General features: G+C 36.1%; 1 protein-coding gene across 1 annotated transcript in view; it reads right to left on the bottom strand.

The window, feature by feature from the left end:
- The window catches only part of PKHD1L1 (PKHD1 like 1), a 164530-nt gene that overhangs the window by 63431 nt on the left and 85142 nt on the right, over window positions 1-15957 (bottom strand). The window contains exons 44-50 of the mRNA XM_058275919.1: window positions 15527-15606; window positions 14498-14627; window positions 13330-13459; window positions 8614-8855; window positions 6560-6696; window positions 2626-3655; window positions 709-900 (exon numbers count right to left, since the gene is read on the bottom strand). Of these exons, the coding sequence (XP_058131902.1) occupies window positions 709-900; window positions 2626-3655; window positions 6560-6696; window positions 8614-8855; window positions 13330-13459; window positions 14498-14627; window positions 15527-15606 (1941 nt within the window). The remainder of the gene's footprint in view (window positions 1-708; window positions 901-2625; window positions 3656-6559; window positions 6697-8613; window positions 8856-13329; window positions 13460-14497; window positions 14628-15526; window positions 15607-15957) is intronic.

Below are 15957 nucleotides of genomic sequence, written 5' to 3'. Positions count from 1 at the left end.
GAAAATATGAGGAAGCATAAAGGGGAACTCCAGGAATGAAGCCCTCCCAACCCTTCAGTGATATAAAGCAATTCCAAACCCTTAGGGGAAGGAGAGAGGGAAATGCAGAGATTAGTGCCACAATCAAAGATTTGAGTGACGCAAGGATCATGACTCCTACCACATCTCCATTTAACTTCCTTCTTTGGCTAATGAAAATGGCAGATGGATCATGACAGGTGACAGTAAATTACTGCAAACCTAGTCAGGTGGTAATGCCACGCCCATCTGGTGTTCCAGGTGTAGCATCTTTACTGGATCAAATCTGAAAGGCAGCAGTCCCTGGCACTTGATATGCAGCTCTTGACCTAGCACATGCTTCCCCCCACCCTCTCCTATTTCAATCAGCAGAGATAATTAAAAGCATTTGCCTTTAATGGCAAGAACAACGGTCTGTTTCTACTGTCTTGCCCCAAGGTCTACGCCAACTTTGTTGCTCTCTATCATAATATTGTCTGGAGTTGCCTTAGTCAAAAAAAATATCATGCAGGCCCATGAAATTATTAAATGCTCATCAGACTTGAGTGTGCTGTTTCTGACTGGACTCCAACTGATACAAATATTTTGCTTTTTTCAATGTTCTAAACATCATATGACAACTCAAGATGATGACCATAAAAATATAGGAAACACTTAAATTGGTATTTTAAACTATTACATTGTACTTACCAAAAGAGTCGGAAAGAACCACATCCTTTTCAAGCAGAGATACTGGGGAAGGTTTGTTGAATGCTAAACGGTGAAAGCTGACTGAGGCGTCACAGACAGACCCAGGGAACCCAACGCTCCACTCAGCTTCTTGAGTGCAGTGAGAAGGGTCTAGCAACGAACTGTGTGGAATGACAGTGTGTCCTCTGTGTCCTAGGAAATTAACAGAAACAGTGGTTTTTCTATTTCATGTCAGAAAACTAAAAAAATTGAACTGTCTACGATGTATAGTTATTGTGACCCATATTACCACTGATAAATCTAACAGTCTTGAGTTTTTTATTTGCTTCTTGTGTGTGTATGTGTCTGTGTGTGTTTCCCATAGGGCAATTAAAATCTCCACTAAGCAACCTAATGTGGATGTGGCTAAAAATAGGATCTGAAGCACCAATGAGAGCCAAATCAGGGGATGGGAAGTGGGATAAGTAACTTGGTCAAGGATGCACCGAAGGATTTAAATCCAGGCAATCCAATCATAAAGTGTATGTTCTTAACCAACGCACTGCCAACTAACTCTAAAAAAGCAAGCTGAACTAACAACCAATAAAAGTTACAGAAAGCTTTATATATCAAAAGCATTCAAATGATATCTCCTGTAAAAGTCACAATTAGATCAGAATACAGAGGCCAACAACTCAGTCTGTTTGATTATTGAGATGAATATTCTTTCTTCTTTCAAAGAGTCTTTCAAGAGTAAATCCTTAATACATTTAGGTTTACTTGTCAATTGTCCCATAAACTATGATGCAGTGTGACACACACACAGAAATATATCCTTGTTATCTCACTTAGACAAATCTTTATCATCAAACATTTGTAAAGTCTCTAAAACCTAGAAAGCATGAATATTTACAAAAAGTGTATGAACTTGACATGCTAAAAAATTTAACCTACAAAGAATATGGAATTTTGTACTGGATTTAATATATTCTTTGAACTAATTCTAAAGTTAACATGGAAAGGAAAAGGACTGTAACTTACTCCTTTCTATAAATATTTTGGAAGGATATACCAAGTATGTCTATATTATGTCAATAAACCTGGAATTTATGGGTTTAGGGGACATGGTATTCTGGAGAAATTGGGCAATCATGTATAAATATTTTGTCTGCATGATTAGCAGAGTATAAAATGGAGGAGTGAATGGGCTTCTTTTGTGATCAATGTTCTATTGAATATTTCCATCAAAAATTGCTGTTAAACCCAAATCAAAATGCAAATGGGGAAGTGGATTGGGCTCAACTGATAGAGCATCTGCCTACCACATGAAAGATCCAGGGTTCAAACCCAGGGCCTCCTGGCCTGCAGGATGAGCCAGCCCACGTGCAGAGCTGATGAATGCAAGGAGTGCCATGCCATGCAGGGGTGTCCCCCGCGTAGGGGAGCCCCATGTGCAAGGAGTGTGCCCCATAAGGAGAGCCACCCTGTGCGAAAAAAGTGCAGCCTGCCCAGGAGTGGCACTGCACACACGGAGAGCTGACGCAGCAAGATGACGCAACCAAAAGAGACACAGATTCCCAGAGCTGCTGACAAGAATACAAGCGGACACAGAAGAACACACAGCGAATCAACACAGAGAGCAGACAACCGGGGAAGGGAAGGGGAGAGAAATTAATTTTAAAAAATAAAATAAAATCTAAAAAAAATTGCAAATGCAGGAGAAAAAGGACATATTTGGAGATTGTTTCTGATAGTTCGGGGTTCCTGCAGAAAAGAGTGCCTTATCTGTGCCTAGTGCTTGCTATATGCTTTAAATTATTAGTAAAATTTGGTACTGTGTAAGGTCTGTGATTCACATGTGTCATCTTTGGCCATTAGACTCTGTTAAAACAAACATATTTCCAGTGTACTATGTCACAAATTAAAAAATAACATTACCTGTAAGTGAACCATCAACATCAATCAATACCACTTCATGTTCCCATCGGAAGCCAGCTTTATTTGTTGTGTGAAAATACTTGATGCCAATAAATTTTGCACTCCAACCTCCACATCTTTCATTGCAAACTCCAGTGATGGATGTCACGCCCAAAGCTACACAGTTGGGACGGTCAAAGTTCATAAAATGTACAGAAGATACAGTCAACCCTTCACTGAATGGGAGAAGCAGCCCTTTCATTGTGCAAAATGCAGACCCCATCCCCAGTTCATCAAGATGACCAACTATTTTGGCATTTTTAATCATGGCACCATTGGTTTCACCCCATCCACCAACATACGGAGCCAGGATCCTCTTGGTCTCAATTCCAGCCTCATAATTATTTACCATCACAAAGTTATGGAACTGAAGGGCACCTCCATTGACCCACTCAGCTCCTTTTTGACAATTCCAAGTTGTAAGTGAATTAAATATCGCAGGCACTGGTACTGTAGATGTACAAGATCCTGTTTGCATGGGGAAATATTCTTCAAATATCCATATTCCAAACCAACCTTGAGAATGAACAGTGTTGTTAAAGAATTCCCCAAGAGGAATTCTTTTTTGGCAGATATTTCGGTCATAGGATGGTCCATCAGGGTGGTTGTTCATTCGGTACCAAAAGCCGAAATGAGTGCCACCGGCAGCTGCATTGTGCCGAATGGTGTTGTTCGGGTTTGTTACCCAAAATGCAGCTGGGGTTACATCATCACTCAGAAGACTAGTACTTTGCTGCACAAATACTGCCAAGTTATATTGCAGGATATTGCCATGTTCAATACCATCTTCTATAAAAAATGCTCCTCCCTTGATATCATAAATAATATTCCTCTCAACCAGAAGGTGATGTGTATTATGGATAGTAACAGCTCTGTTATAGGTCTGGTGAATTGCACAGCCTCTTACATAAGATTTATATTGCAAATCTCCCAGTAGATGCCAATGTATTGGATATCGCCCCAACCGGAAAGCCTGGCCAGCATGGAATACCTGTTAAGTCCAGAAATCACAGCTTTTTAGTGATCCATAGAGATTCAGAGTTTGCTTTGCTCATGTTTTCTTATTTCAAAAAGATCTCCAATTTTGTATTAATACATTTATATCTTCTATTTAGTCATGTTTTTAATTGGAAAATGTTTTTGATCCCCAAACGACCTTGTTTTTAATAGGTACCATGTATAACACCCATACTTTTCACAAAGTAAATGAATGAATGAATAAATAAGTCATCTTTGTTCTGCTTTTCACTTCAGTCTATTACTAACTTTTAGTGTTATGCAAAAACAAACCTTTTAAAATATTTCTTTTTTCATCTTCTTCATCTTTACATTGAATAATATTTATTAAATGTTTATCATGTGCCTGATATTGTGTTAAAGGCAAGATGACAGTCTTTCTCAAAACTCTATGAAGTAGCCATTATCATTCAGTTCACTCCAGGGATGAGAAAATTGAAGTTTAAAAAGGCTATGTATCTTGTTCATGGTCTCAAAGTCCCATTTAAACCCAGTTTGTCATGATGCTAGAGTTGGGTGCTTTTGTTGACCACTATACTGTGCTTTCTTTCAATAGTTCTACAATCTGATAATACAGAAGACTCCTAAGTGTGTGTGTATATAGTGTGATTTGATGGGGGTAAGGAAAGAGAATATTAGGATCATTATTTATATTCTTCACCTGTAAATAAAAATAAATATTACTAATAATTAATATCCGGCTTGACACAGACACTCCCACTCAGTTCATATCTTAGATGTCCCATGTGTGTAACATCTCCAAAGAGGAAGGGAGTTTCAAAACATGGAAGTATTGACTGTGTCTCCCTCGTTGGTTAGTCTGCAGTTGAGGGGTGCATGATTTCATGGATTTATGGGTTTTATTATCTAGTTTTTTAGGTTAACTCTCACAAAATAGACCATGGCTTAAAAGGATTCTTGCAAAGAAGGCATGACTTGACGATGCAAGCACAAGCAAACAAAAATAGTAGGAGCTCTTTGTCAGCTGTATTATGAGATGAAATCAATATTATGAGTTAAACATCAGATAGGACAATAAGCCAACTCCCCAAAATGTGAAGTTGTCAAGAAGTGTATTTAAAGTATGGACTTAAACTTATTCTTGTTGATAATAAACATCACTCTAAATATAGATTGTGCCTTCAGATATTAACTGATTATAGTAAACATATATAGTAAACATACATATAAGCAAACATATATTGAGGGTGGTGTGCTAAAAAATTCTTACTGAGAGAAATAAAGTTCAGAAAAACACATTTTTATTTTTTGCTCTCATATTTCATTAACTGCATTCACTAATTCATTTCTCAAATTCTTCCATTTTCATTGTTCATTATGTAAACAATTTTTTAATCCTTTTCTATCTTTCATATTAATCTTTCATTATACTCTTTTCATATCACCTTTCTAAGTGTATACTTCTTGCATTTCAAGAAGAAAAAGTGCCTCTATGAGAAAGCATTTGCTGTATGAACGGAATGTAAATCTAAACTCCTGGGCAAGTACAAGCCTCGTGTACTATGGCAGTGCCCAGCTCTCCTATCTCATTCTCATTTTCCAGAACACCATGTTCTTTTAGGTCCTCTTTCCCACCATAGCTCTCTTCTTTGCTTTGTAACTTCTATTTCACTCATGCCATTCGGGCTTCATTTTCATCAGGGAGACTGAGACAGGAACTTGCCAAATGAGCTTTGTGCTGTCATCGAGGATCTCACTCTGCTTTCCTCCTTTCTTCCCTCCTCCCTGCCTCCATTCCTTCCTTCCTTTCTCTCTTCCTTCTTTCTTTCCTTGTTTCTACTGAGTGCTGGATGCAGATTATGCTAAATTCTGAGTACACAGATTGAATATGAAGAAGATGTATAAGAGCTACTAATCTCTAGTGGATAACTTGCATTTTCATTCATTTATTTACACATTTATTATTCAACTAATAATCAGCTCAGAGTCTCCTCTATGCTAAACACTGTTCCAGCCACAGGAGAATTAGAAGAGAGTCAGAAAGACAAAGTTCTGGAACTAATTGAGCTTATGTTTTAGAAGGAAAGATTGAAAATAAACCAATTTTTAAAAACTGATATAATGTTTAGTGTTGTGAGTAAATAAAGAAAAATGGGGGGGGGGCAGTTATTTCTAATAAAGATGGCAAGGAAAAGACCTCTCTGAAGAGATCACATTTGTGCAGACACAGGCCTGAAATGAGAGAGTGAACCATCCAAGCATTTTATGAGAATTTTAAGCAGAATGAGGAGCAAGTACAAACACCTTGAGGCAGGAATGAGTTTAACATGGTCAAGGAGCACAAGGGGTGCTGTGTGGCTAGCATGACGTGAGCCAGGGGCATGGTCATAGAAGATGAAGTCAGGGGGTTGCTGGGTGTCACATAATTTGGATTCATTGGGAAGGACTGGATATGAAGCTGCCAATGGGGCTTAAGCAGGTGTGTAACAAGGTCTGATTTATGCTCTTAAAGTTCCCTTTAGCTGCAGCATGGAGGCTGTAGTGGAGCAAGGGTGGAAGCACAAAGACCAGGTAGGAGAAAATCACAGTAGTCCAGGTGACAGGGATGGGGACTTGGGTTAGGATATTGTCTTGGATGAGCAAATAGGTGGAAGTGTTGGAAAGAGAGTGAACTTGGAATACAGTATTTTGAGAGCAGAGCTGAGAGAACTTGCTGATAAATTTGATGTGAGGTGTGAGAAAAATAAGAGGAACAAAGTTTTGGAACTGATTATCTGGATGTATTATAATTGTTTGCTTACTTATCTGTTTCCCTTTCCAGTTTATAAGTATCACCTGGAAAACAGCAGGAGCTCAATTCACGTTTATAGTAAAAATTACCTTGGGTAAATCACGGTGAGTTAATAATACCACTTACCTCCACATATTCTATTCTTCCTGTTACCATATTAGCACCAGGTACAGGAGCATGAAACATAATGCAGCCTCCAAACTGGTCACTTCCTATTTCTTCTCCAAACTTTCCTTGGAGACATGTCTGTGTAGCAAATTCACCTTTAAAAATATTTTTAAAGCATCATAAAAGAAAAACCATTCCATAGTCCCTCTTACTATATTGTTTTTCTCATTTCAATCTAATTGTATCTTTTTCTTCACATATAATTTAAGTCTCATCCTAAAATATTGTGTTCATATCATCTCCTCCTCTAGATAGTCAGTTAAGTACTCTGTCTTATTCACCTATGCATTCCCTGAACTTCTTACTCCAGTATTTTTTAGAGAAAATACTAAAAAATAATTGTTTGAATGGCCAAGTGAATATTGATAAAGGTGTTTTGTTTTTAATATCTCTGATGCTTTCCTCCAAGATTTGGGGATTAAAATAATTAATACAATATTATATTTGTATAATACTAGAAAGTGTATTATCTCATTAAATTTTTACAACCTTAGTAATTAGAGAGAATAGGAAGTGTTCTCATTTTAAGCAGGATGAAACAGGGTTCTTGGACATTGTGAGACTAGATGCAGATGAACTGAAATTAGAACCTAGGTCATTTAACATGGAATACAGCAAGATTTTTCTGACATTATACTGCCCATTGTAGCAAAAGGTACCTATAAGCTATATCCATTACTATACAAATTTATTATTGTAATGGTATTAGTGACCACATGAAATATTTAGAAGAGACTTGTAAGAAACACTGTGCTACCTGCTATATAAGAAAACTATGGCAAACATTATTAAGTTCACCAATATCCAGTTCTCTACCAGTTCTGTTTACACTAGGATTTGCACTAACTCACTCCCTTTAAGTTATGCACAGCCATGGGATTAGTTCTGACCAATTAAACGTGAGCAGAAGGACATAAGTCACTGCAGGACCAAAGCATATGATCGCTGGTTCTCTACTCTGCAGCCCTCTCATCTCCTGCTTCAGACATCATGAAAGTCCTTGTTGAGATGGGGCCTCCATCAGCTTGGATCCTGGAGTGATTACAGTGAACAGGGCCCTCCTGTTGAACCATATTGGGTACATGTAGCATGAATGACAAATAAACCTTTATCATTTTAAATTATGGATATTTGGGGCTTGTTTATAACTATAGTTTATAACTATGGTTCTGAACTAGGGGTGTGTCCCCTTCCCCCTGCCATTCTGCAATATATGGAAGCATTTTTGGTTGTCACAATTGAGAGAATGTTACTGAATTTAGTGGGTAGAGGCCAGGGACGCTGCTAAAACATCTTACAATGCACAGGACAGTGCCCTGACAGCAAAGAATTGTCTGACTCAAAAGGTCAATAATGCTGAGGATGAGAAACCCTGACCCATCATCCCCTGACTGGCTTTGATCTACGTATCTCTCTCTTTATCCATCCATCCATCCATTCCCCCATCCATTACCTATCTAGGAATTATTTGTGAAAGTATCAATCTTCTATTAATGCACTCTCACATACATCGTTCTGATGGATGGCAGACTCTGGAGAATAGAGAAAGCATTCTTGAAAAAGGATATGCTCATAAGAGCATTATCAAGTATAGTTTCCTATATTTTCCTATATTCCTATATTTTTGAATGGTGTAGTTTCTTAATGACAATATGTAAAACTAAAATCAAGTTTTAAATTTATTATGTGTTTATATTAAACATGGTATAATCTAAACACATAATAAGGGACCCTAAGTATAAAAAGAAACTTTATGAACAGACTCTAAACCATATTACACACACTTACAGTCTTACATTAACCATTTCCTTCAATATGTCGTAAATATGTACTACTTTAATAATGTTCCTGGAAAACACTATCAGCATTTCAAACTTTTAGTATTTAGTAATACTTACTACAAACAGCAACTTGCAATTTGAAATTAAAATCATTTATCTCAATATAAATTAAATGAATTCTGAATACCTATAGTATAATTATACCAGCCACAATATAATTGCTAAAATTACCTGTGTCAAATCCATCAGGGCATGCTGGAATTTTGTTATTCCATCCCATATTATCAGATCCTCTTATTAAGATATTTCTTGTAAGAATTCCAACTTCTGCCCTTGCGTCAAACACTGTTCCATCAGGGAGTGTGACAGTGATTCCTAAGTGTGTGAAATTCAGTGGTTTAGTTAATGTTATGTTTATGCCATCAGCAGATACAGATGCAATTGTCCTTTTTTCATTCTCTCGTTGACTGTGTCTGTAAAAAAACATAACAAAAACTTTCAAAATTAATATAAATAGATATAACATATTTTTGGCATATTTATTTTATGTTGTTCCAAACACTTCTTTTATAAAACAAGAAAATATTTTTTTATGTGAGACAAAATACTCTGAAGGAGAAATTAAAGATAGTGTGTTACTCTTCCTTAGAAAACTGGATAAATTTTACAGATGCATTTCAATTTAATTGAATAAATATTTTTCCAGGTCCTATATTTGTGTATAGAACTGTGTTAAATTCTATAAAATACTCAAAAGAAAAATACAGTAAATATAATGACAAAATATTAACAACTTTAATAACTAAAGTATCAAAAATATTGATAAGAAAAAAGCTAGTATTCAGGAGGTTAATGAGCAAAAATCATGACCAGAAAATTCTTATTTTCATAATTAATCTAAATAATTCATCTACATTTAATGAGATTCTCCTTTTTTATAAGATGGTAATTTAAAGATGACTCAGATACAATTTCTGCTCTCAGGAAAGTCAGTTTATTCAGGAAGAGTGACATAGAAACCATCAGTTATGATATAATGTGTTATTATTACTAATAAACATGGAGAAATGTTTAAGCTTTCTTGAAAATAAAGAAAAACAACCTAAAGCAAAAGTGAGATACTGGTTCTCACCTAAGATATAGCACAGTTAAAAATATCCGATTCTGGAAAGTGTGGCATGAAATGGGCATAATTCATGACATTTGCAAAAGTGTGAGTTGATGAAACATTTTGGAGAGTAATTTGACATTATGTATCAAGAATCCTGAAAATATTCATATGCTCTGACCTAGTTATTCTCTCTTGGGAATTTATCTTAAGGAACTAATGAGAAATTCTCAGAACCCATATCCAAATCCATATCCATATCCATATACAGAGAGAGAGAGATGGGGGGAGAGATTCATTATAGAATTTTTTATAGTATCAAAAACTTGGAAATACCCTACAAGTCCAACAATAGAACAAAGGGCATGAAAGAAATATTATTGCCTTGAAAATGATACAACTAAGAGTTTATAGTAATGAAATAACATGCTTAAGATACAGTTACATATAACCAAACTACACATACTGTGTGATTTTAATTATGTATAAATATTAATAATGCATTGAACTAAAACTGGAAAATAGAGACTGCTGATCTAAATGGTAGGATCATATTTTCTAAGTTTTCCAAATTTTCAATTAAAAAAAAAGAAAAAGAAAAAGAAAAATTTATTGCAAGTTCTTTATACCTTATAATTTCCTGAGGAGATAAATACCTCAGAGTAAAAGCTAAAGTTTTTTCACTGGTTTAAAAATTCCATGCCAGTAGTTCTCAACTCTAGTTGGGCATTAGAATCACTTGAAGAGTTGTTAATACATACTATTGCCCAGACTTCACCTAGACCAACTAAATCAAGATCTTTGACAACCAGGCATTAGTACTCTTTAAAACTCCTCAGGTGATTGTAATGTATCACCAAGCCTGAAACTCTCTAGGATATGGGATCTGTCCCCCTCCCTCCTCCTTGGCCCTTTCACTATTCCATTCCAGCCCCACTGTCCTCTAGCCAGTCTTTGGACCCAGATGCAGAGCCCAGCACTTCCTTCCCCTAATAGCCTCAGAGCCCCCTCACTTCCTTTAGGATTTCAACTCAAAAGTCTCCTTATCAGAGTGGCCTTCTTTCGTGACCTCCTTAGATATAAAAGTAAGCCTATACCTCCCTCTAGCCCTTCTCATCCCTTTGGCCTTACTTCATCTTCTCCAAAGTACTTCTGACTTTTATATATTTTCTTTCTTATTAATTTATTGTCTGATTTCCTTTAAGCTCCAAAAAAAGGACTTTGTTTCTCCATACTATTTCCTCTTAAGTGCCTTGAAAGACGCCTGATGGGTAACAGACAGTCAATAAATAATTGCTAACTTAATAAATGAAATGAATGCAAGCTTACTATTTTTATCTACTTCTCTGTCCCTTCCACTCATCTGTCTGCTCCTCTAGGAAAGGGACCTAATTAATCATTTTGTATGCTGAGCACTTAGAACAGTGCCTGTCACAGATCAGTAACTGTTTTTGATTGATTGAACAAAATTAATGCAGAATGAATTAGTGTGGAGGGGAAAGAAGAGGAATGGAGACCAAACAGTAACATGATGTAATATTTTAGGTGTAAAAAGCTAAATTAAACTGAAAGCAGGGAAAAGACATTTCAAGGACAAACCAGAAGCACTTGATGCTGTTCAGGAAGTGAAAAATGATGATAAGAAGGGCATGGGTAAAGTTTTTTTGAAGAAGGAGTTTAAAGAAAAGCAAATAGTAAGGGTGAAATGGAAGAAATGAGGACATAAAATTTAAGCCATTTAAAAAGTAACTAGCAGGGAAAAGAAAACTAAACAAATTATTTTTCAAGATGGTGGAACAATGAGGAAACCTCTAATGCCAAAAGACTCAAAGAAGGAATTGGTTGGTAGGGGAGGAGGTTGGAAGGGAGGTAGAAGATAGAGATTGAAGATGCTAGAGATAAAGGTAAATCAAAAGTGTAAGCTCCTACCCGAGTTATGGATAAGAGTTTAGGTAGCCTCTCCTGAATTCCTTCAGATTCAGATAATAGAACAATATGTTTAGAAAAGAAGGTTTTAAAGAATTTTTAAGACCTAAATTTTTAAAGTTCTAAAGCATATTTAGAGAAGCAGATGTGACTTAAGAAGCTGGACATCCACCTGCCATATGGGAGGTCCCAGTTTCATTTCCCAGTACCTCCTAAAGAAGACAAGCAAGACAGAGAGCTGACACAATGGGCTGACGCAACAAGATGATGCAACCAAGAGACACAGCAATGAAACACAATGAGAAACAACAAAACAGGGAAGGTGGATGAAGCAATTAGGTGCCTCCCTCCCACGTGTGAGGCCCGGGGTTCGCTTCCTGGTGGCTCCTAAAAAGAAGACAAGCAGATAGCAGCGTAAACAAGATGGCAGAGGGAAATAAAAATAAATAAATAAATCTTTATAAAAAAAGCATTTTTATATGTTATATACACCTTTTCTTCATCATAATATCTATATTAACACATATAGCACTTACTTTGAGTCTAGTTCTGCTCTCAGTTCTTTAGACATATTAACTCATTTAATCCTCATATTAATTCCATGAGACAAATACTAATATCATTACAGTTTTACTGAAGCCCAAATTGGTGAAATAGTAAGGTCACTGGACTGGAAGTACTGTTGGCAGTTGGATCTATGAAGACTGACTTTAGAAGTAGTTTCCTTAATTACTTGCTTTACAAACTCTCAAATAGGATTAACCAGTGAAATAAAGAACAATGAGCAAGATTCCGTAGGAAACTCCTTAACTCTTATTTATAAAACGAAATGTCCCAATGCTAAATTCTAACTTACTATTCTGTTTCATACAAAAAAAGCTATAAATGAGGATTTTCTATTCAATTAGTAAGCCCTTTCATTTTGCTGCTTTTTATTTTGCCATTATATAATTAAAATTTCTTCCAAGTGAAGAAAACTCAGGCACTTATAAAGCTAAGTATATATTTAATTCTTCCTAACATCTGCATTTCTATTTTTAGCTTAGAAAATGGCAATCTTAAAATGCCATCTTGAATTTTAATTTTAAATGGAGGCACAGCTTTAACATAATTTAGCTGTTTCCTGTCATAAAATTACTATTTTATTTCCTGATAAGTATCACTATATCCAATCATACTATTATTCACAATTTGAACAATCAAGTTAAAATAAAGCTCCTCTTGCTTTTGTTCCCCCTTTGATAAACTTGGTATAGCTTAGTATTAGTTTTCCTTCTTTTATTTTCTATTTGCCATAACGTATAATTAAACAGAAATTAAGGGCCATAAGCAGTTTTAATTTTAAAATGTCAAGCACCCCAAAGGTCATGCTAATCATCACTCATTCTACAATGATTTCTTCCCTTGTATTCAGTCATTATAACACGTTTACTCCATGGGAACTACTGCCAAGAGTGCAAGATGAGAACAAGTGCACTGCTTCCAGCCCTGTTATTTGATGACCTCACATAAAGATGCTCATTTATATGCTTGCATGCATTAATATATTTAGGTAAAGCCATAAGTCAGACATTTTCAAATGATTTTTAGCAGCAGAATTTTTTTTCAAATGAATTCTTACATGGGAACCCAACCTTATACAAAAGATAAAATGTTTATAGTCACATATTTATTTTATAAGTTCACACACTTTTTCTTATTATAAATTTCAATCAATGAAAACCCTACAGACCAAAACCAACTAAATGTTAACATTTGGCAAATAATATTTGGGATATGCATGCCTTTTTATTAGAGGTTTTAGAATGAGATAAATTTAAATCAAAGAGTCATGGATTCTCTGAACTATACCATTTTACAGTTTAAATATCTCTGTTCTAGATCAAAGTCATCATGCCAGGAAATCCTCATACCTGTGTCCTGTGCTTGCAATTACAATGTCATCTCCGGCTTTCCATGTTACAGCTTCTTGTAAAATCAAAATCCTGTCCCCAGCCTTTGCAGTATGAGCCAAACGAGTCCAGATCACAGGAACGGGCAAACCTGAAGCCCAGCATACACTGATTATTTCTTCAGGCATGTTTTCTTGGTTATTGAGAGCTTAACGTACTTTTAATTTTTTCCTGGATTGAATCAGTTTTGGGAAGGTGCATTTTGTCTTAGCAGTTCATAGCGTTCTCATAAAAGAAATATGTAGAATTCTTGCTTCCCAAGAGTAACAATTATGTTTGTATTAACATATATGGTTCTATAAAAGTTTTCAAAAATCCATCTGCAATGACGTACTCCATTTAGGAAATCCTCTTTACAGTAGCACAATATAATCATGGTACAATAAAATTGATAAAATGGACAGAGACCTTTGTCATTGTTAATAGGAATGGCTTAAATTGATAATTAGGGACAAATGTTCCTAAGACATTAAAATAGTACAAAACTAGCACAATGCAGTGATCATAATAATGTATCATGATCGTTACAGTCTAAGTTTATAACAGAAATAGATTATAATATAGAAGTCCTTTTCAATATAAAAAGGATTCACAACAAGCTTCCTTTAAAAAGTACTCCTGATACCGGAAACATGATAAAAAAATATTTTCATATGCTGAAAATTCTCCAGAATATGTTGAAAGTAAGGTACAACTATAGAGTTATTTTTTTTTTAGGAAGAGCCATTTTCATATATTAATGTATGAAATTATCATCTTCTTCCAAATTTAGTGCCTTTTAATAAAGATGAATGTCTGAAGTAAAGGCACTATCATCGTGGTGAGTGCTAAATTAGACCAAAGGTACTATGGGAGCACATGGAAAGGGGTAAGGGAAAGGCAGAGAGAGAAGACCCAGAAAGCCTCCCCCAGGAATGACCTTGGATCTGAGCCTTGACAAGTTTGTAGGGGCTTGGTTGGGCTGACCTGGATAAGGAAAGGGGAGGTAACTGGGAGAGGAAATATTCAAAGACATGAGAAAGCCTGGCAAGTTTGCATCTAGGGAGTCTCGTCAAGACTATTCTCCCTAGTTTCCTGCCTAGTCTCTCCTCTGCCAACTCCGTGAACTGATGTACCCTGGCTACTGTACCATGCAGATCGAGGATTCCCTCTCGCACGGCCAGTGTTTTGGCACCATATATAGGCAGCTCAGGAGATCGCAGGTGCCCATGCAAGGTGATGACCGCCTTGTGTTGAAATGGTTCTGCTTCAGTCCCAACCTAAAAGAGATTTGAAAAGCATCATTCAGAAAACTAAAACTCAATATGCACGATTCTAGTCTCCCCAAAGTATTCTTTCATTTTTCCCCTTTCTTTTGAAAATCAGTTATTCAGTTGTGCAGCACCTTTCTCCCAAAAGATAAAACTTAAGTCTCCCTGTCACCCAAATACACTCTGCCAAAACTTTGGAAAGTATTCTGATTGACATTAGCCATATCTCAGAGTTAATTTTTTTTTTCATATTCTATTTTAAACTCTGCTCTATGACAACACACTATTACCTTCTTATTAAAAACTCAAGAACAGGAAAGTGGATGTGGCTCAAGTGATTGGGCTCCCGTCTACCACTTGGGAGATCCAGAGTTTGATTTCTGGGGCCTCCTGGTGAAGGCAAACTGGTCTGCGTGGCAAGCTAGCCCGCATGGAATGCCGGCCTGCACAGAAAGCTGATGCAGCAAGATGACACAACAAAAAAAGACACAGAGGAAAGACAATAAGAGACGCAGCAGACCAGGGAGTTGAGGAGGTGCAAGAGATTGAGTACCTCTCTTCCACTCTGGAAGGTCACAGGATCAGTTCCTGGTGCTGCCTAAAGAGAAGGCATGCAGACACAAAAGAACACACAATGAATGGACACACAAAGCAGACAGCAAACACAAAACAATGAGGAGGGGGAGAGAAATAAATAAATAAATAAATCTTAAAAAAACAAAAACCTCAAGAATACTCTGGGAATCTTTTTTCTCAGAAAAAATTTATACTAAGAACAGAGACCTAAACAAAGATAAATGTGGGAGAGTTTGGCATAAGGAACTATGAGTTTTATACACAATATTTTAAACACAAATGGAAAGGGGTTAGCAATGAATCTATTTTCTATATTAGGCTATCTTATATACCTGAAGAATGCCTCCATCTGTTATTAGAATATTTTCTGCCTGGAGTTCAATGTCAGCTTCATCAAATATTAGAATTCCACCTGTGAACCATAACATTTTATGATACACCACAAGGAAAAGTATTATTAAAAATTATTCTTTAAATTATGCACTCAAATTTAACATCTCATCCCTGACCTGCTATTGATATTCATGCCATTTTACTTCCGCTCTTTGGCAACCCAAAAGCATAAAAATTTCAGGCAAGATTCAGGGAATTGATAGGAAATCTCAGGGTGGATTTTTTCATTTTGACAAACTGTTATTTTAAAATGCATTAAATAAATAAGAGGAAAAAAGGAAATTATATTAGAGGAACCTATGCAAATTATGGTTCTACAAACTCAGGACCTCAAAACATAAATTAAGAATGAAAAGAAAAGAAAAGAAAA

This window comes from Dasypus novemcinctus, chromosome 14, assembly GCF_030445035.2.
Source record: "Dasypus novemcinctus isolate mDasNov1 chromosome 14, mDasNov1.1.hap2, whole genome shotgun sequence".
Taxonomy (NCBI): Eukaryota; Metazoa; Chordata; class Mammalia; order Cingulata; family Dasypodidae; genus Dasypus; species Dasypus novemcinctus.
This window is presented reverse-complemented; position numbering and strand designations above follow the sequence as displayed.